This window comes from Bidens hawaiensis, unplaced genomic scaffold (assembly GCF_021521415.1).
Source record: "Bidens hawaiensis isolate Kalapana, Puna unplaced genomic scaffold, B.hawaiensis_p1.1 tig00009190_1, whole genome shotgun sequence".
Classification (NCBI taxonomy): Eukaryota; Viridiplantae; Streptophyta; class Magnoliopsida; order Asterales; family Asteraceae; genus Bidens; species Bidens hawaiensis.
Window position 1 is genome coordinate 973,088 of NW_027491677.1, and position 21,763 is coordinate 994,850.

The window sequence follows — 21,763 nt, forward strand, 5'->3', positions numbered from 1 at the left end:
TATTGATCATGTTTTTTTAATCCAAAACACACTTTCTTTTAATTATCTAAATTGATGTTTATTAAAATCATATTTTTGTATTTTATTTGATTATTTTTTAAAATATTTTAATCAATATTTTATGTGTAAGCAAATATGAGTTATGTGTAAGTGAAAAGAAAATGAACTAATAATTTTTGTATGCGAATATGAGTTATGTGTAGGTTAATAATAGTTAGTTGTTGATAAAAATGAAAGAAACTAAATATGTGTAGGAAATTTGTAAATCTACACGGTATATGTATAAACTTACACATAACAATAGATACTATTTTTTTTTTTAATTTTACAAACAAAACTAAATAGAATACATGACAAAAAAATTATAACATACATTTGTAATATTTCCATATACACATTCAAAATGCCACAAACACACATATGATTTGTGTATGCAATGCATGAATTTGTGTAGGCTATACACGGATCTGGTATTTATAGAATTTGATGAATTATAAAGAAAATGTTATTTTATTTTATTTTATTTATAATACTTTTAATTAGAAAACTTACTATCAACAATTTATATGAGAGATATGAGGGATGGCCCTGGCTTGCCAGGGTTCGAATCCTGATCTCACCCGGTTTTACCGGCTCCTCGCTGTCGTGTCATTTGGCGGGCGTGGGGGTCGGGTTTTATCCGGTGAATCCCTCAATAGGTGGACCGCTAGGGGCTCCGTCCGTCCGGACTAGTGGCCGGCTCGGGCTACCTTTAGCCAATAGGGGCCACGTACGGAGTACCCGACATTACTTAGTTTATCGTTCAAAAAAAATAAAATAAATAAATAAATTAGTAAAAAAATTGATTTCAAACTTTGAGTTAATTTGTAATAAATGTCAATTAAATTAATTGTTAATGATAACTCCCTTTTAACTTTAAAAAATCTACAAGAAAAAAGTATTCTTTACATTAAAATCCTGATAAATAATATTATTCTTAATTACAAGTTTACCATTTTATTTTAGGCTATTGATTACAATTAATATTGTAATCAATGATAAGATCCATTCTCACACTAATATTATTTTTTGCATGATCCATTCCATATACATGTAATCACACATACTAAACATAATTACTTAAAACAATTATTATATATATGATATTATTTCTTTTAGTTAACAAATATATGATGTCATTTTTAAAAGTTATACTAGCCTACGTCTCACCTTATCAAATCTCCATCAACAGCTTTGCTATGAATAAAAGTTTACAGGGGTATGATTGTTGTTGTTTATTTTACAAAAATAAATTATTTTTCAAAAGTTATTAACAAATAAACAAAAGCCTAACTAACCAAATAAATATAAATAACTATTTAATTTTAAAGAAACTTTATAAAATTCATTAATACCCGTGACATTAAATAACAAATGGGGAACGTAATCAACTTAAATGAATATAAAATCATAATTATCTTAGACAATTGATCATATATGGTATTATTTTCAGTTAAAAAAACGTATGATATCATTAATATTAATTACTTTTTTGACATTAAATAACAATTAATTAAATGATATCAAATTAATTAACTTAACTAACTAAGATAATTAATTATATTAACTTTAAAGAAATTTAATAAAAATTCATTTATATTTGTAACGTCAAATAAGGAACATAATTAACTAACTTTAAATACTAATGATTTCATATACAATACGTTTGTCTTTTTAATGCTATAAAAACATGCTTATACCAACAATAAACCATAAACCAATACCCAATTACGTTCTCTTCTCTTCGTGATCAATATATCACAGTCACGTTGAAGATGGAACGTGACAATAAGACAAAAATTGTAGTAATTATGGGATCAACCGGCACTGGAAAATCACGTCTCTCAATCGATCTAGCTAGTCGATTTTTCGACAACTCTGAGATTATCAACTGTGATAAGATGCAAGTATACAACGGACTTGATGTTACCACCAACAAAGTCACAATGCAAGAACAATCCGGTGTTCCACACCACCTTCTTGGCGGTATTGACCCGACCAAGTTCGTCTTCACTGCTTCAGATTTTCGAAAAGTTGCATCCGAAATCATCTCTGAAATCAAATCCCGTCATGGATTACCTGTTGTTGTCGGAGGGTCAAGTTCGTTAATTTACTCACTTGTTCAAAATCACTATGACCCGAATATGGACGTTTTGTTTAACGTGCATGGAATGGATCCGAGTACTTTGGAGTTTCGTTACGATTGTTTCATATGGATCGACGTAAACTTACCTGTTTTGAACAAGTATTTATCAAAGCGGGTAGATGAAATGTTGGAGTCAAGTATGTTCGAGGAGTTACAAGAGTTCTTTCGCTCAGGGGAACATATGAACGTGAAACGGTCTGGTTTAGGCCAGTCGATTGGAGTTCGAGGCCTATTTTAAGAAGTTTTCAAGTGACTGCATTGGGTCCGAGGGGCAAAAGGAAGCGTACAATGAGGCTGTGGGAAGGATTAAGAAAAACACGCAACAACTTGCGAAAAAACAAGTGACTAAGATCCTACGGCTTAGTTATTGTATTCAGTTCTTCACCCCTCTTCACTTTTGATCACCGATTGTATGGCGTCGAAGTTCTAGCATTCCGCTAAATATTAGGTTAGTACACTGCTTCAATCCTTGATTGATTAAGTAAGTCGATATGCGGACTAAATTATATTTTAGTCTTTTTGCAATAAAGTGATTACCTGTATTATGTTCTTGATCTGTTGACTGATAATTGATTTAGAAATAATCATTCTAACAATATCAATTCGAATTTGAAAGTACGAATCTGGTCATTCAAACAGACAAAATAAAAAATAAATTGTGATGCTTTAACGACAACAAATACTTTTTTAGAAAGGCCTCAATATTTTAGTTAGTTTTAGGCCACCAAAAACGTTAAGTCGGCCCTGAGAGTTAGGGTGGGATGTAAAGAGAATCGATGCAACAGAAGCGTTTAGAGCGGCAATCGCGGTGGATACCGATAGAGCAAAGGTGGAAGACATTTGGGAGAAACATGTGGTGTTGCCTTGCATGAAGATTGTTAAGCACTTCTTGGATGAATATTAATCGGGAAATAATGCTATTAAGACACCCTTTGACCCTTTATTAAAAGGGTATACATAAAAGATAAAATGTGTGTAAAATGGGTGTCTGAATAGATAAACCCAATTAATTTTCTTTTTTTTTAACCTTGTTACTCACAAGGGTTTATGTGGGTCATTACTCGATCGGCCAACTTTTATTTAATAAAAACCCTTTTTTTTTTATTTATCTGAATGAAAATTCTATCGGTAACGTTCTTTAGTATTGCAAATCTTAGTTTGTTGCTAAAGACAACAAACAAAAGCAGTTGTTAAGTTTATATAAATAGCCAACGTTGTACCCATGTCCAACTCCGTATTTCAGAACATGGATGAATTAAAACCGTACAAGCTCGATCAGGTCTTGTATAAGATTAAGATCTTAAGGATTCGAGGTGTTACAATTTTGATAAGATTAAAGTACAATCTAAAAATCCTAATTCCCCCTCGGCCCTCCCCCCCCCCCCCTCTCCCAAACTAAAAATACACAAAATGATCACTTTCTAAATTGTCAGATCAAACGAATTAGAATTGAAATCCAACGAATCTATCTGATACCCTTTTATTTGTAAACCAACCACATCTAGGCACATATACACTTAAACAATCGGCCATGGCTCTATTCCACCAGGTCTCATATCTCTATGTCAGGCCTCCATATCTATTCCGCTTGGCTTCATTTTCGTATGAAATATTATTTCGTCGAGCCCGACAGAATAGATATGAAGCCCGAGAGAATAGATATTAGTCCCGACGAAATAGATCAATGACAGGTCGTTTAACTGTATACCGTATACGTGCTAGATGTGGTTGGTTTACAAATAAAAGGGTGTCAGATATATCCCTTGAATGTTAGTTCTAATGTGTTGGATCTGATAATTCAGAAAGTGACCATTTTATGTATTTTTGGTTTGAGAGAGTTAGGGAATGGCGGAATGCTGTTAATAAGAATGGTCATTTTGGTTATTATTCCTTTATTTAAATTTATTTACCTTTGTTATGAGACTCTTCTTTTCTCTCCACTCCTCTTCGAATTTCTCAGTGAACCATATATAGAGTTCAATACTACAAAATAATATTCAGGTTGTTTGATGATCTATATATTCAAGTAAAAGTTAGTTAATTGCCCTTGGATGTATTGTTCAAGTGGGGTTATTTAAAAGGGCTAATATTGGGAGAGGTAATATGTATATTTTTCATCTTTTTTATGCTGATGATGTTATTATGTTTAGAGAATGGTCATTGAGGAATATTAAAAATATTGTTATGGCTTTAAACTGTTTTTATTTGACTTCTGGATTGAAGCTAAACATTCATAAATCTAATCTTTTTGGAGTGGAGGTGGTTCAAAGGGATGTTAGGTATTTTGCGGATATTGTTGGATGCAAACCAGAAAAATTTCCTTTTATGTATTTGGGTATCCCTATGGGTGCGAAAATGGGAAATATTCGGAGTTGGAATGGGATTAATGACAAATTTAATAAAAAGATTTCTAAGTGGAAAGCAAAACTTCTGTCTATAGGGGAGATCGACTCTTATAACTTCTGTTCTTGGTTCGATGGGTATATACTGCTTGTCGATGTTTTTGATGTCTGTTGGAGTGAGGAAGAAATAATATCATAGATTCTATTATGATATTTTCTTTCAATATATATATATATATATATATATATATATATAGTATTATCATTTTTACTACGTGCTACTATCAATGATAATATAGTTGGACTTTGATTTTCTTTTATATTGCCGCATACATATGTAATCAAGAGCTGAGGCTCTCTCTGAAAGCTACCTCTATATCCCATTGGATAGAGGTACGGTGTGCCTACATCCCACCCTTCCCAGACCCTACTTATAGTTTTACTATTGGTGGGACTCCACTGGGTATGATTGGTTGATTGATTGATTGATTGATTGGGGGGGGAGATGAGAGTCGTAAAATTCCTTGGGTTAGACGGGAGTTGGTTATGGCCGACAAAGCTGAAGGTGGGTTGGGTATAGGAAATTTGAAGAATTTTAACTTGGCGTTTTATATATTTGGAAGTGGAGACGGGTTAACGGTCCTAATTCTATTTGGGTGAAGGTCCTTAAGGCTATTAATTGGTCAAAACTAAAACAAGATGACATGTCTCGGGCAATCAAAGGGAACGGGATTTGGTCTCGTATAGTGAATTCGATTAATAAACTTAATGATGAAGACTTGATATATTCCTACTTCGGTTATAAGAAAAAAAGTAGGAAGCGGAAGTGTGACTTTGTTTTGGAAAGATGTATGGATTGGAGATTCTAGCTTATGTTCTCGATTTCCTAAACTTTTTGATTTGGAGGTGAACAAAAGTTATTTAGTAAAAGAGAAATTGGTTAATTCAGTTTAGGTGTAGAACTAGAGAAGGTGTCCTAAGGGTGGGTTGACGCTCAACTCACTGAGTTGATATCTCTTCTCGATTTAGTTTCTTTGAGTGGTTCAGATGATAAATAGATTTGGGACTTGGATTCTGATGACGGGTTCTCGGTTAAAGGAGCCAGATCCTACTTGGATCATTAGGAGTTGTTGGAGGGTACCATCCCTATGAGACGAAATAAATTTGTGCCAAGGAAGGCTAACATTATGATTTGGCGCCTACTTGTAGATTGTCTCCCGACTATATTTAATTTAAGTCGTAAAGGTTTTGATATTCCTTCTATATTATACCCTTGGGTGACAAAGAGCCTAAAAGTATTTTAGAATGGTTAGATTCGTCAGGTTGGATAAAAAGAAAATGGATGTTGTTGAGGTGATTATCTTTTCTCAACAACATAAGAGAGATACATTGCCATGAAACCTGTAAGAAAGAATGTTAAACAACTATATAAAGTATACCTTCTTCCGTTATACAAACAAGTAATTACACTTTATTATATTGTTATTGTTATTGTTATTGTTTATAGTTATTATTATTAAATACTAATTATGATAATATAATTATATATTGCATCACTACATATATATTATTAATATGCCAGTCACAACATGATCCCTGGCTACAAGGACGTACGTAGTGATGATAACATTTTATATATAACAACATCATCCATTATATTACAATGTATACATATGTTGGTCTGATCATGAGTTCGAACATGAGGCATACATATGTTTATATAATTATTATACAAAACTTGTGCTACATATCTATACTATTTAATAAATAAAGTTTTCTAAATGCCACATGTCATCACTATATTTATTCTTATAAAATTTTCCCTCCTCTCTCTCATATCAAATATGTGTATCTTTTTAATATTTCATTTTCAATTATTAATAATTCCATTCTAACTTAAAAGAATTAATACCATCATAAATATGTTAATTTGTTTAATATAAAACATGTTGCATTAGTTATTAATATTAAATTTTTATAAGTAACTAATACGAAACGGGTGGATTTCTTAACAACTAAAGTATCAAAGATTGTTATGTCAAAACAGTTTAAGATTAAAATGAGTTTTGGTCTACGAGTTAGTTTAAAAAAGTAGTCATTTACACCTAAGTTTTGATATAGAAAATAAGAAAGAAATAATTTATAATTTATAAACTTTTTAACAACTTTTTATTTCCAAATTACGTAATACGTAATTTTTTTACCATATAGTATATCTTTTCATATGTGCTACTTTTTTTTATATTTTACATTATGTTATTATTTAAAAAAAAATACTTATTCTAACCCGTATGTTATACGGGTAACTAACCAGTGATATATATAGATGTTACTTGTTTCATAAAGAACAAGGGGAGGGGTTGACTAGCTAGCTACCTTAATTAAATTTTCAACTGTACGTCCACCACCTTTTTTTTTCTCTATAAAATCCCACCACCCACCAGTATTCTAATTAAATTAAATTAAATTAATTAGATGATGAAGTCTTTCTTTGTAGCATTGTGTGTGTGTGCAATTGTACTACTCTTTGTACAAAGCCATGCAAGAGACATACCAACTACTACCACTATCACTACTTAAAGACGAAAAGAACTTCATCGCCTTCGGTGGTGTTGGCGGTTTTGCTGGTGTAGGACATCCGGGTGTGCTTCCAGCACTTGGTGGTGTTGGTGGCATTGGTGGTGCTAGTGGCCTAGGTGGCATTGGTGGTGCTAGTGGGCTAGGTGGGTTGGGTGGTATTGGTGCGGTGCATGGTGGCGGAATCGGTGGTGGTATCATTCATCCTTGAATTGGTTTAAGTTATTTCGGGTAGCAAGAATGGCATGCATGGTCTGTTTTTGTATTTGAACTTTATTATTATTCTTATGATGTTGTGTTTTTGATGTTTTAAGTTGTTATGGTGTTGTACTTTGTTCTACTATTACTATGCATTTCCAAGATTTTATGTTTCTAGCTAGTCTTGTCTTATTATTATAAAAATAAACTAATCTATATCTCTTTCTATATATCTATTATTAATTTTGGTAACTTCCATCGCTCCACACATGTGTAAAATCAAATTTTTAAAAAAATTGTTACATTGAGTTCTTAAAACTCAAAGTGGTTCTAAAAAAAATCAAGTTTTAAGCATTTAATCACTTGTTTCATTGCATTGATTTGCATTGGGAACCTTATGGAATTTGCGTACAAAGTATATATAATTTGAAAGTAAAGCATTGACGATTATATCAAACTAAAATCGACCTATAAAAGAAAACAAAATCTGAAATATAGTGGTAACTTAAGATCTAACATATGAAAAGTGATCAAGGTGATTAATGGTTGTTAGAATGCGATGGCATCAAACTTTTCTTATTTCTTTCTTTCTTGTTCACATTAGTTTGATGAACCAACTATATTTAACCAGTTAACGCATCAAAACAACAACGTTAAACAGTTGCTATTGTTTTCTTTTATTCTAAATTATAAAATGTATATATTTTAACTATATTATTATAACATTTATATCTTGATTACATTGTCTTTGTAATGATCTTTATTATAATAACTATTGTCACTATGAGATTTTGATTGTTATGGATGCATATGGAGGTTTATAAAGCATAAAGTAAAGGTTAAAGGGGTTGAACGTAATTTACTATTACTAGTAAAAACTTGGGAAAAAAAATCAAACTTCTAAATTACATTGCATACATACACAAAATAGAAGTTAATTGCAGGTTGGTTCATATGGTTTACATTTTTTACACTTTTGGTTCTCATGGTTCAATATTTAAACAGTTGGTTGAAAAAATGTTCACAAATGAGCCCGGGAGTTACGTTTTCAAGTTTCATAACAAAGATGATTCTTAGCAGCTAACATCAAAACCCTAATATGTCGACGTTCAACTGCAACACCACCGACTATACTTTTGTATGCCACCGACTATTTTAGTTCGGTTGAAGTTTGCTGGCTAGATTTTGATTAAATGCATGTGTGGACGTTTTGTTGAATCTAGTTAACTTTTATTTCGAATCGCAATTCAAATTGTGAATGGTTGAATGCTATTAGGAATTATTTTTAAAGTAGTGACAAAAGTGGTAGGATTTAAATGGTGGTAGGGCTGTCACTTTTACCTGAAACCCAACTCGAAAAAACCTGTACCCGAACCTAAACTAATCCGTACCAAAAAACCCGAACCCGAACCGAAGTAATTCGGGTTGGTTTTCGGGTTTGATTTAAAAGTTTCAGGTCAACCCGAAAAACCCAAATAAACTTTTAGTTTTGAAATTAAATATATATTTAGGTATAATAGGCTTAGTCGTAACCACTAAAGTTATCGGTTTCTGACCCTAATCGATTGTTGTCATTTCAACTATTATTGATCGATTGCTTATTGTTAATTTATGTTTTCCGTTTATCTCCAATAGCAACTGTAATCGAACAACCAAATCACGTCCGATTAAATAAGATTATAGTTTGAGTTAGTTACTTAGTTTTATTCTTCTTTTGAATTGTTTTATCAAATTATATTGGTTTAATTTGAGTTACGAGCAAAGAAGAATTGTTATGTTATGTAAACTCGTGTGACATCCAACCATTGAGATTAAGTGTGTAATAATTTAACCATGAGGACCAACTATGCAATTAATAATAAGTCTATAATCGGCGGGAAAGTGAGAAGAGTAGAGGAGAGGAGAATGAAGAGAAAGTGTTGTACGGAAGAGGAAGTCGTGAGCTTGGTCGACTCCATTAAAGCTTCAGATGTATGCTTTCATTTTGCCCTTATTTGTTTATGTATTTCAGCTAACTAGCTAGCCTAGGGTTTCATTTTCTTCCGAATTAATTCACAGATGGATGGATTGATTGTTTCTTCAAATTCAAATAGATAGATACATGTGTGTTTAGGAAGTCGTACTCACTATTATTATTATTATGGTCCTTAATTAGGATGTAAGATTCATTTCATTCTACTCTTCCTGTTGATTTCAATTATACAAACTGTGACTGTCACTTTGCTCTATGTCTAATAGAGTTACTGTTTTAACTGCGTTGCTTTCTACTTTGGGCTGGCTACATTACACACATGTGGTCGAGACGCGTACTCAACTCATTTCTCAGCTTGGAGGAGGGGACCTAGATCTTACTCATAATCAAAGGCATTCTGTTCTCCAATGTTTAATGGTATTAGGAAACAGCTTATAATTATAATCATAATCATTTGTTCATAAACAATTGAATGTTTGTGTCTCTCCAGCCAGTTTTATGAAAGATTATTACTATTCATTATGGTTGTACAAGTCGCTAGGCGCTGCCAACTAGGTCGACTTGGGACTTGCGAGTACTCGGACTTAGTCGGGGATTACTCGTTGAGTAATTGGCGCCTAGGCGCGATTTTTACAACCATGAACTGTTGTTTTACTCAATGATTTGTTTTCAAAATTTTATTTGTGAGCAAGTTCCTGGATATAGTAAGTTACCAACTTACCATCCCTCTCATGTTTTCATAGCTTTTGATTTTTACATGTTCTGTCATCCATACTCGTTCTTCCATGAAAGAAATATTATATTATATTATATTCCGAATACTCATTCCTGCCAATATGCAGCAAGCTGCTTATTGTATTCCATGTCTTTGATCGCTCTGTTTTTCTTAATTGTTGTTTTAACTTTATGGTAGACATTATGGGAAGACTTCACCTGTTTGGATGTATCTCAGTGCATGCTTAACAAAACCATATTGCAAGTGGCTACTACATACCTAGACTCAGATATATCCATACACCTCACTCAATTGCTTGCTTTAGGAACCAAGGTACAGTTTACCTTTTTTTCTTTTCATTCATGTAGTTATTTTATATACCAATTACTCAGTTTATTTTGTAAACTAAATTTGCATTTTTAACTGTATACAAGGCAAGCATATGGTGTAGAAAACATATGAAGATGACACTCATGTCAAACGATGATTCTCAAGAAGAAGAACATTACAGCCTCTTTTTCCAGGTCAACCTTTCTTTTTTCTAGTTAACTTTTCATACCTTTCTATGACCTTAATGCTGTAAAAGTTAAATTTAAAGAAATCGATGTATGTTTTCAGGTTCTTTTGGACATGTTAAGCCATTCAGTTGCTGTTTTAAAAGCTTTGGCAAAACTTCCAGTTTCAACAGATAAGGAATTAATGTCCTTAATTGAAACGTTCATCATGGAGCTCTTTAATCTGACAAAAGACTTGATATTAGAGAGTAAGGTGACTACTTTCCCATTTTTACTTATTCACTTGTGTAAGTCATATTTATATTATAATACATGCACGCTGTGTGTGTATTATTGGGAATATTCTGTGTTAGAAAGTACGGGTGCTTCTATCTTCTATGTATTAATGTTTTGAACATGATTTGACCAAGGGTATGGGACTGGGGATACTGTTAGTAAGATGTAAAAAGAGGAAAACTGAAATGACATATCGTTACTTTTTTTTTCAGTGTTGACTAGTATGAACACTCTAAACAAAATTAAAATTGTTTTATAGGTGATGTTTTACCATCGAATGGTTTTACCTTGTTTGTTTTTAAGTATCATAGAGCTTAAGGTTAGGGATGCCAGTGTTTTATTTATCAAATTAGGTCTTGTTACTTTTATAATCGGACATTCACCTATCTGGAATCAGGCCTACTATTTTAATTTTACTATCCCAGATTCTCGGTTCTTATCGTATTCTTATCCTCATACTCATATCCCTGCAACAAAAGTTGCCTTGTAAAATTAGTGGTAATTATATGGAGCTGAAATTGTCTGCTACTTATGACAGAAAATTCATACATTTGGCTCAGAAGTATTAAAGGCGTCGCAAATGGCTCTCGAAGCTGTCATAAGTCTATGCAATGCATATTGCAACAATGTGGACGTGGATTATGATGCTACAACTGAAAAATATGATGTGAATCACATTATCAATATAACAAAATGTGCAGTTGAAAATTTGGTTAATGTAGGGATCATTGCTGCTAATGCTGGGGGGGATCTAGTCGGTGTGCTGAATTTGTCATGGAAAGGAGTTGTTACTTTGCTTCAGCAATACAAAGGGAGCCTAGCAGTAAAAATGAATATATCAGAGATTATTCTGTCTCTTATTTCATTGGCCAAAGGATCTTTGAGTTGCGCAGGGAAAACACGGTCAACATTGACGGAATCAGTCTCTATGGATGAAGCGAGAAGGATATTCGTTCCTGTTAAGTTTTACCTGATAACTGCTGCCAGAATAATCTCACACTACCCATCTCAAGCATTTTCAGTTTTTAAGGACATTACACTTTGCATTCTTATAGTCTTAACTTTTCGAATCTTTTTGGGTCAACAAAAGTATCTTAAATCTGCAAGTGAAACTTTGGCTGAACTTTTAGAACCAACATCAATTCATCTTCTAAATTCCTTGTTAAATTCAGCTCAACTGGAACACAATCATAAATGCCAAATGCTTGATTGGCTATTTAGTGATATCCCCATCTCTAATTTAGATGAAAAAACAACTAGTGAGATCTTTTCTTCGTCCTGTGGGTCAAAAACATTGCTACTTGGTCAACTTTCTTTGTATGTTAATCTTCTGAGAAGTGGCCCTGATCTGGAAGATGATGTGAGGCTTGAGATTGCTAAAAAGCTGAATTGGTTATTGAATATTTTAATTGAGGAAAATGTTTATTCATCTATTCTTGCTTTTCCAGTACCTTTATTGCATAAATCTGGTCATCAGAGTATGCTTTCTTCTGTTATTCATGCATTAATGACTTTTATGCTTGTAGTCTCGTCAACTTCAGTTTGGGGAGAAATCGAGTCGTTTTTGGTTGAAAATCTCTTCCATCCACATCATCTTTGTTGGGAGATTATTATGGAACTTTGGTGCTTTTTAATTCGACATGCTGAGTCTGACATGGGGAGTGACATCATCTTTAAACTCTGCACAGTATTAAAAGCTACAGCTTCTTGGGAATCAGAATTATATCCTGATAGTGTTCTTCGTAAACTTGCTAAATCAATCTGCATGATTCTTAAAATTGGTTCACAGTCAATGGCAGATACGGTTTTTAACTTCATCATCAGCAATGATTTATCAAAGTTATCGTCTGCTATGTACATAGCATTGCTCATGGAAGGATTCCCTTTAAATTTTCTTTCCGATAAGGTCAGAAGTGTTGCCAAACAAAGATTAGTGACTGATTATTTTTGCTTCTTGGATGCGTTTGATGATGAGCCATCAAGGAAAGAAGGAAATGGAATGTTTGGTGCACCAGTTTTTGCATTATCTGCTGCACTTCAATCTCTGTAAGTATCACTAAATTTTGGCACATTTTCATAGCTTAAAATACTGATGATGTGGCAGCTTATGACATTTTAATGTATGTATATGCCTTGTGGCATCTGATGCGACAATTAATGATTATTTTTAAATCTAACTTGGAAAATGAGATCATGTTTTCAAACATGTAAATAGTTTTTTCCCCCCTTCACATATCTATATTTTCCATGTGGCATTTGGCAAAAATATTGAAGCTTGATTACCCTTAAATGCAATGAGCCCTTTTAACAATAGTATCATAGCAATGCTATTCTTATTTATGATATCAGTTACTCTTGATTGCCGTTTTATATTATATTTCTTTTCTCGTGTGGTGTGTAGGCAAGTGAACATTTCAGACACAGAAATGAAAACAATAAAGCTATCAACCGCCACAATCAATAGATACAACATTACTAGTGACAATTCAAAGGACAAGTATCTAAAGCTTCTGAGTGAAACTTTAGGGATTATATCTAGCATGAAGCATTTATATTCATGTGATGAAATGGGAAAACTTCTGTTAGACCTTCAGAATCTTTTTATCTCAAATTCCGGTACGGAGTTGACAAAATGCAAACCAAATCTAGCTGCTTTCGTGGCAGGACTTGGTGACATGGAATTTGAAGAAAGCGATAATAATTCAAAGGCTTCAGCTGCATGGGAGTTGTTTCACATGTTATTACAAGAACGCCATTGGGCTTTAGCCCATTTAGCAATTACAGCATTTGGGTATTTTTCTGCGCGTACTAGTTGTAACGAACTATGGAGATTCGTACCAGAAGATGCAGCACTGTCATTTGATTTGGAGTCTGGTAAAGATACAAACGAGGAAAGGTTTATGTCCGAGCTTAAGTTTTTTCTTGACAAGGAAGCGGCTAATGTGAAATCTAGCCCTGTTGGCGAAAATGAGGTCGCCTTGCTTGCGAAAGAAGGTTTGATTTTAAAAGACATTGCGGTAAAGATGATAAACAATGATATTGATGGCATGGAGGTAGATGAAATAACAAGGGTTAACAAGAAAAGAAAGTTTCCAGATGGAATAAGCGAAGGTGTTTCGTTGTTGCAGAATGGGTTGAGGGTAATTGCTAATGGGATTACTTTATGGAAGCAAAACCGATTAGATTATTCGGATATTAATGGTGACTTTTTAACTCAGTTTTCCCAGCTTGAAGAGGCTGTTGTACACATGGCTGCAAGCATTGAGTAAGTTTCTGTCTTTCCCGATCTTATAATGAATGAATTTCTTCACTAGCAATCAAATCTTGTATAGTATCAGTACTTGTCTTTTAATATTTTTTCTCATTTACTTGGAAAAGAACCTGTAACGTATCACAGATACCACTGAAGCAAAGTTAAATCGACAGTTTGTTTATTTGGGTCTACTTGACTAAAATGAGAACGGCTCAAACAGGTTGAGATTGCTATATTATTATTGTATCTACATTAATAATTCGTGTGTATATATATTTTTTAAAAAGTAGACAAAAGAAATGTTTGTTTTAAGAATATATAGTGTTTTTTTAGTAATAGTGGGACAAGTTTTAAAAATATAATAGTAATAATAATAAGTAGATAGATGTATATAAGAAAAAGTAGATATGAAGATGTCAAATTTTCACTATTTAGTAATGTAGTAGTTTTAAATATAGTGGAGGGGAGGGCCAAAGTTAAACAGATATGAACATAACACACACACACGAATCACATATGACAAATGACAAAACATTGAGTTGGTTGGCGTACGGATTAAAAGATTACATAACTCATGGTTGAGCTTAAATGAAACAGAATATTCTCTGAGGGTATGCTTATCTTTCTTTTGCATGCCTTATTTATTTTCTATTTATTCATTATCAAAATTAACTTGGATAGTTAAAACTGTGTGGGTGCACGCCTTGCAGTTGCGCATGCCAATAGCCCGCCTTGCACATCACCGATTCTTAACCTTCATTGCCCTTAGACCATCACCAACGCATGCTTTAGGAAGCGTCATTAGCTTAGGTGGAGCAAACCTTAGTAGGGGTGATTTTGGAGGCACACGCGTTTGGAAATGATATCCTTGGAACGTATTGCTATATGCAAAAATTGGTGTGGCCTAAATGAGACATTAGTGACTTGTACATCATATGTTTAGTAATTTGTACATAACATTTATTTTTCATTTCTAGTTATTTTAAATGTGTAGTTGAGTAAAACAAAAAGAATATGTAACCTTATAATTTTATAAATGGTACTTCTAAAAAGTTATTTTTTCAAACTAAAAACTCAATGGACAAATGTGCTCAGACCATTCCTAATGCCTGTTATAGGTGTATGCATGAATCGGTTTACGCCTCAAAATGAACAAACAACGCAACCTGTTTTGCGTTGGAACTATAGCTAACTATATGTTTTTTCTTCAGATGCTATTAAAGTAAATGTTATATAACAATTTTTTTTTCATTAGCTTTGTGATAGAAATAAAAAAAAACAGGCTAACAGCAAACATGAAAAGTTTTGTCTTTATTTTTGAAAGCGGCAACATTATCTCTCCCAAATTGTCATAACATTTTTCATTCATTGTTACCGAAGTTTGAACCCCCCTTACAGTGGTGCTACTGACCATATTCCATTTAGAGCGTGTACATAAGCCGTGATTCGAACCTAGGACCCAACCTGCAGAAGAAGGAAATCCTCATGACCCCCACCAAGGTGGTGATTGCCTTTTAATAGTTTTCACCACTTTTATGTTATCCCTTTGACATACTATTATTCCTATATATAGCTCATCACCTCCTTCCATTGGTACAACTCGATCTCCTCATTCATATGTAATCAATCTCCTTAGAATATTAAAAAATCAAAACTCCAAATGAAAAAATGGCAAATATTTCTGCTTCTCTTGTTGGTTTCATACATAGTTTTGATGCACCACCCAGCTGAATACTTATCCATCCATGGTATTACATACCAAATTCGTGTTGTTAATGGTTTCAGCAACAACTCATCTCTCCCTCTTGTCATCTGGTGTGCCTCACGAGACGGTGATATAGGCGGTCGAGCTCTTCAAGAAGGGGACGACTACGCTTGGGACACCAGCCTGAGTATCTGGAGCCCCAGCCCGGTTTACTCGTGCACCATGAAATGGGCCGCAACTAGGAAAAAGTTTGAAGCTTTTGATAGACCAAGGTGTGGAAGTCTTAGGAAATGTTCATGGTTGGTTAAGGAAGACGGGTTCTATTTCAGCAACGACGAGTTTAACTGGGTTAAGGATTTTTCATGGCCATAGTACGTACGTTAATGTCAGTCAGTCAGTTTTGTACGAAAACAAGATTTTGTTATGGGTGTAGTTATTTTGCGGTATGTTTAGCCTTAAACTAGTACGTTATAATAAATAAAAGTGTGGTACTAAGTATCCTGATCAGTGATTTGATATAATTAAAGTTATTACTGTTGATGAAATAGTAGTTATCCTGAAAGAAAGAATTAAATCATTAATGTCATTGTCTGGTGTGAGTGGCTCATGATAGAAAAGCTAGCCAGCTTTGTTGATGGTGAATGTTAGATGGTGTTTCTTCATGTGCTACATAGTAGAGCCATAGAATATTTTCATCACATTTTTACACTAATTAAGAAGTATATAACCATTAAACCGAACAAAAACTAATAATAGACATAGAAACGTTGAACCATCCACGCACGTTAGTTCCTTAAATTTAGACTGAAGCGTAAAACATTGAAAAAAAATAACTAAGTCGAAACGGTAAAGAGCATTACCCAACATGTTCAAATTGATATGTTATATAATAATAATAATAATAATAATAATAATAATAATAATAATAATAATAATCATAATAATAATAATAATAATAAATGTGCTAAAGAAACAAGAAAAACTTGGTGGATTTGAAGCACCAAGTCTCCTTTTTACAACCCTTTTGAATGGTTATTAATATCTTCCCCTTTTGATATTAACAAACAAGAGAATTTAAAATATCAAGTGGATTAGAAAAAGACGATGTTAAAAAATGAGAGAGATCTTTTATCATATCATTAATATTAGCTAGCTAGCTATAACAATTAAGAATAATCGGTGACGAATGATTCTTTACTAATCAAATATGATTTTTATAAGTGGGTTAAGTTAGAAATAAAAGAGAGTGTTTTTAATATTTTAGGAGGACATGCATGTATCGTATTAACATGAAATAAAATGAAATGAATCAATGAACCAATCTTAAAAAAACGTTTGTTTTGATTTGAAGCTGTAAAGTTTGTAAACCATGATATAATTACAATACAAGACACTTAAAAAGGTTTGGAGTGGGAAGGAATATTAATATAAAATTGTAAATGCAAAGCACTTTTAACAAGTTGGCCAACATATTGATAAACTATTTAATTAGATATGATCCAAGTATATACTGATCTTGAAATCATATCAATAATAATATTACACAATATGGTGTTTGTTACCTTTTCATTCCCACTTGTTTTTAATTAACACCACATATCCAAAATCCTTTTTATATATAAGTGTGTGTGTGTGTGTGTGTGTGTGTTTGTTGTCTTGTTGCTTGAATTTTGTCTTTTGATGGGACATGGAGACACATATGGCAAATATCCCATCTCGATTTTAGTGAACAATCTTTTCATCTAATTCTTAATGGGCTTTAATCAATCTAGATAATGGGGTAATCATTTGATTTCACAAGAAACACACAATCATGAAATTCAAGATTACCAGACATATAAGATAATGTTTTCATCGAGAGAAAGAGATACTATCTTATTGCAATCAAGTAACACATTTGTTTTGTTGTAATACTTTATCTTAATATTTTATGCAAATCCTATATGGTTGTGGTCAAGAGAGTTGTTGAATTCATAAGAAACATCAGACTTCAAATATCACTAACACATTTTGCAAACAATGATTGCGGATGAGAGAAGGGGTTTCACGGTTAATTAATTAGTGTGCTGGGCAGTGGCGAATACAAAAATTTTAAGTACGGGGGCAAAATTTGGGTCGGCTAAACTAGGTCAGTACAAAAACAAATAGTGTTTATATAATACCAAATCGTTAATTCGCTAAACATCACTCAAAACCATAGTTCAATCTAAAGCCATTGATTTGATACCTATCTGGGTCGGTACAAAAACAATGTCACTCATCAAAGCCATTAATTCGCTAAACATAACTCAAAACCATAACTCAAAGCCATTCGCTAAACTGGGTCGGTACAAAAACACCGTCACTCATCAAAACCGACACCGTCATTCATCATCTCCGCCGCATGATACCTCAGCCAACCACCCGAAGGACCGCACGAACCCGGAACCACTAACCGAGGCCATTGATTTTCCGGCGAGAGCTCCTACACCGTGATAGATCCGCCTCCGCATACGGGGGCCTTTCCACCCCCTATTTATATATTGGCTCCGCCTGGGTTGATATAAGTGGTCACATTTTACATTTATAACTTATCCACACACAAAATTTACTTTACAAATTACAACTATTATTATTGTTTTTATTTATAAAATTAATAGAAAGTCATTGCTTGGTAGATTCAAGAAAGTTCACGTGATAGGCTTGTCTTATGTGTGGTGTATGTGTACAACATAATTAATATTATCTCATCAATACTTCTCGTAGGGAGGTATTGGTAAGGGTAGTTCTAGTAACTTATATTTTAGTAAAATCCTGTCACATACCCGGCCCAATATTCGTCGGTTATTTTTAGGTAATTACCCGTCAGGGCTAAGTAAAATCGCATAACGTATAAACTTTTTGTAATTAAAAATAAAAAGATACCTAATTTAAAGGAAATAAAATACTGGGTGTAATTTATTTATGTTTAAGAAAATGGGTAAGTCTGTTGCTGGTAGTACAAGCAGCATAAGCATTAGCAGAGTGAAGAATATATACATATGTGGTGGAAAATGAATGAAAGAACTGTTTTGATTTAGTTTGGGTGCCATGGGTGCCTTGTTCCAATCATCATCCGTTCTTCTTAATGTTGTTTCTGCTTCTGCTTCATCTAAAGGTTCTGCTCTTCTTCTTCTTCTTCTTCTTCTTCTTGTTGTTGTTGTTGGTGTTTAACCTAATTAATTCACTCATATTATTATTAATAGATGCAAATGTGAAGAGTAATAATAAGAAGCAGCAATTGAGGGAGGATTGGAGGCAGCGCTCCAAAGCAATACCTCCTGGAGCCACCTATCCAGCTAAAGACCACTGCAGGCAACCCACTCACTCACACACCTACTTTATAACATTGATTATTATTAATAAGTGTGTTAGTTAACTAACTGTTGTGTTTGCAGTAAGTGTGGTCTGTGTGATAGTTACTACATTGCTCATGTCAACAATGCCTGTGCTTTCTTAGGAGATGGAATGTCCAGGATTCAAGTCATTCATTCACTTTATTATTATTATTATTATTATTATTATTATTATTATTATTATCCATCAATCAATCCTAACTATTATCCATCTCATGTCATGTTCTCAGGGTCTAGAACAAGTGGTTCATGGTAGAGGCCGGAACGTTGATTCATTAGATGAAACATACTTTGGGGTCTATGAGGAACTTCTCTATGCTCGCAAGATTAACCCTCTTCAAGGTACCAACTAACAAAACAAAACAAAACAAACTTACTTTCATTTTCTGAAACCTTCTTGTTCTATTTGTTTAGGAGCTCAATGGACTGGGATTGTCACAACTATTGCTATTGAAATGTTAAAATCAGGCATGGTTGAAGCTGTTGTTTGTGTTCAAAGGTAGTAACATCAACCCTATTACTATACATACGCTTCCCTGCTTGCTTTTTGATTATTATTATTGTTTTATGCTTTGCAGTGATCCAGATGATCGACTGTCCCCTAGACCTGTTTTGGCCAGGACCCCCGAGGAAGTTTTAGCAGCAAAAGGTGTTAAGCCCACATTGTCTCCTAACCTTAATACACTTGCTTTAGTTGAGGTACCTACCTAACTACCTAACATCATCATCATCCTGCCTTTTCCTTTTTTTACAACACTGACTGCTTCTTAATGTAAAACAGGCTGCAGGTGTAAAACGCCTACTTTTCTGTGGGGTCGGATGCCAAGTACAAGGTATGCCATTTATTACTATTATTATTATTATTAGTTTCATTTCTTCATTGTTATAATGTACACTAGTTTCTTAATATGCAGCACTAAGATCAGTTGAGCAATATTTGAACCTGGACAAACTCTATGTCTTAGGGACTAATTGTGGTAAGCTTCTATTTAGTACTCATTGTTACATGGATTCAGTTGCTTTCCATTTGCGTTTAATTTAAAAAGCGACTCCTAACTTTTGGGGTTTATTTAATTTTGGGCTTCATAGTGGACAATGGAACACGAGACGGGTTAGATAAGTTTCTAAAAGCTGCTAGCAAAGACCCAGAAACAGTTGTTCACTATGAGTTTATGCAAGATTACAAGGTATTTGAAACTGGACAAATATTCTTTTTTGCTTTCTTTCTTGTATTATATTATGGACTTATGGTTATGTTGTTTCATGTCTAATAGGTCCATTTGAAGCATTTGGATGGTCATATAGAAGAGGTAAATATTGTCATTAACATTTTGTTGTCATGGCATCGTTAAATTGAAGTAAACACAGGTTCCATATTTCTCTCTGCCAGCAAATGATTTAGTTGACGTTATAGCGCCATCCTGCTACAGGTAATTGTTGTACAAATTTCCTGAGCTTTTAAACAGAGTAAAGATCTGATGTATCTTTTATGTTTGTTGGCTGTAGCTGTTTTGACTACACAAACGGGTTGGCTGTAAGTAATTTTCTTTTCTTTTCTTTTCCCTAGTGGGCGTGGATGTTGTAGTTGAGATTTGATTTCGTTCAGGATTTGGTGGTGGGATACATGGGGGTTCCCAAATATTCTGGAGTGAGCATGACACAACATCCACAATATGTGACAGTGAGGTGAGTTGAAGAAGCTTTTTGTAAATTATGTTGTGCCCGTGCTGTCATGTTTTTTTTTTTAATCTTTTTAATGACTAGAAATGAACGAGGGAGAGAAATGTTGAATTTGGTGAAAAGTCTATTAGAGATCACGCCTACAATATCTGGAGTATAGCTCTAATCTCTTTCTTGTTTTTATATCATATTTTGATAACCGAAGAGTTATTTTACTTCAGGGAGAGAGGCGTCCTTTTGTTATGGAAACTGTCAAGGCAGATGATAATGCTAAGCTTGGTATCTCTCTTTTCTTTTTCTTTTTTTTTTCCTCTTGTTGTTACAAATTTGTAAATATTTATTTGTATATTTTCAGGAAAGGGCCCTGCTCAGCCTGCTCCAAAGTTGATCGGCAACATTATTGCATTTATACTAAATCTAGTAAGAGTTGTTATTATACATTTATACATTGACAGTAATAATAAGAATTATACTAAGTTTGGTTTCGTTTGTGATCAGATTGGGCCAAAAGGTCTGGAATTTGCACGCTATTCATTGGATTACCATACCATCAGAAACTATCTATATGTGAATCGCACATGGGGAAAAGAAAGGTATTCTTTTCTTTGTTGTCTTAAAACTTAGTAAATGAAATTCGTAACATGTTACGTTTGATTTAATATTAATAATAACAGAGCTGACAGACACATGCCATCGTATGCGAAGAAACTTGTCGCATTGTATAACGACAACGGTGAGATTGATCGGATCCTTTTGAACAAATGATTGATTGTCCGTGCAATCCTGCCTCTGCTGTTTGTTCTCTTAGTTAAAACAAACAAATATAGTTGGCCTCTTCTGTTCTCTTAATAGTTAGTTATTATAAAAGAAATCCATTGTATGTATGTTGTCCAAAAGTAGCAATTAATTAAGTGTGCTAAACTTTCCTTTCTTTTGTACAAAATACATCTCCCGTTACATACCCTACACGT

The 21,763-nt window shown here is 33.5% G+C and overlaps 2 protein-coding genes and 1 pseudogene across 2 annotated transcripts; all 3 read left to right on the forward strand.

Moving 5' to 3' along the window:
• Nucleotides 1-1,812: 1,812 nt before the first annotated feature.
• LOC143531516 (adenylate isopentenyltransferase pseudogene) lies at nt 1,813-3,089 on the forward strand (annotated as a pseudogene).
• A 6,440-nt stretch (nt 3,090-9,529) lies between these two features.
• LOC143531517 (uncharacterized) lies at nt 9,530-16,334 on the forward strand. The gene is made up of 7 exons (XM_077026794.1): nt 9,530-9,691; nt 10,188-10,322; nt 10,424-10,513; nt 10,608-10,757; nt 11,319-12,826; nt 13,182-14,045; nt 15,875-16,334. The coding sequence occupies exons 1-7, from the start codon at nt 9,530-9,532 to the stop codon at nt 15,978-15,980; spliced, it is 3,015 nt and encodes a 1,004-aa protein (XP_076882909.1). The 3' UTR covers nt 15,981-16,334.
• Nucleotides 16,335-18,747: 2,413 nt separating this feature from the next.
• On the forward strand, nt 18,748-21,653 carry LOC143531487 (7-hydroxymethyl chlorophyll a reductase, chloroplastic-like). The gene is made up of 18 exons (XM_077026775.1): nt 18,748-18,859; nt 18,945-19,071; nt 19,155-19,239; nt 19,343-19,454; nt 19,527-19,611; nt 19,691-19,811; nt 19,894-19,945; nt 20,027-20,089; nt 20,202-20,299; nt 20,387-20,422; nt 20,481-20,542; nt 20,619-20,646; nt 20,719-20,798; nt 20,877-20,946; nt 21,014-21,071; nt 21,148-21,212; nt 21,291-21,385; nt 21,467-21,653. Exons 1-18 carry the CDS (start codon nt 18,808-18,810, stop codon nt 21,555-21,557), a joined length of 1,380 nt encoding a protein of 459 aa, XP_076882890.1. The 5' UTR covers nt 18,748-18,807; the 3' UTR covers nt 21,558-21,653.
• Nucleotides 21,654-21,763: the final 110 nt, after the last annotated feature.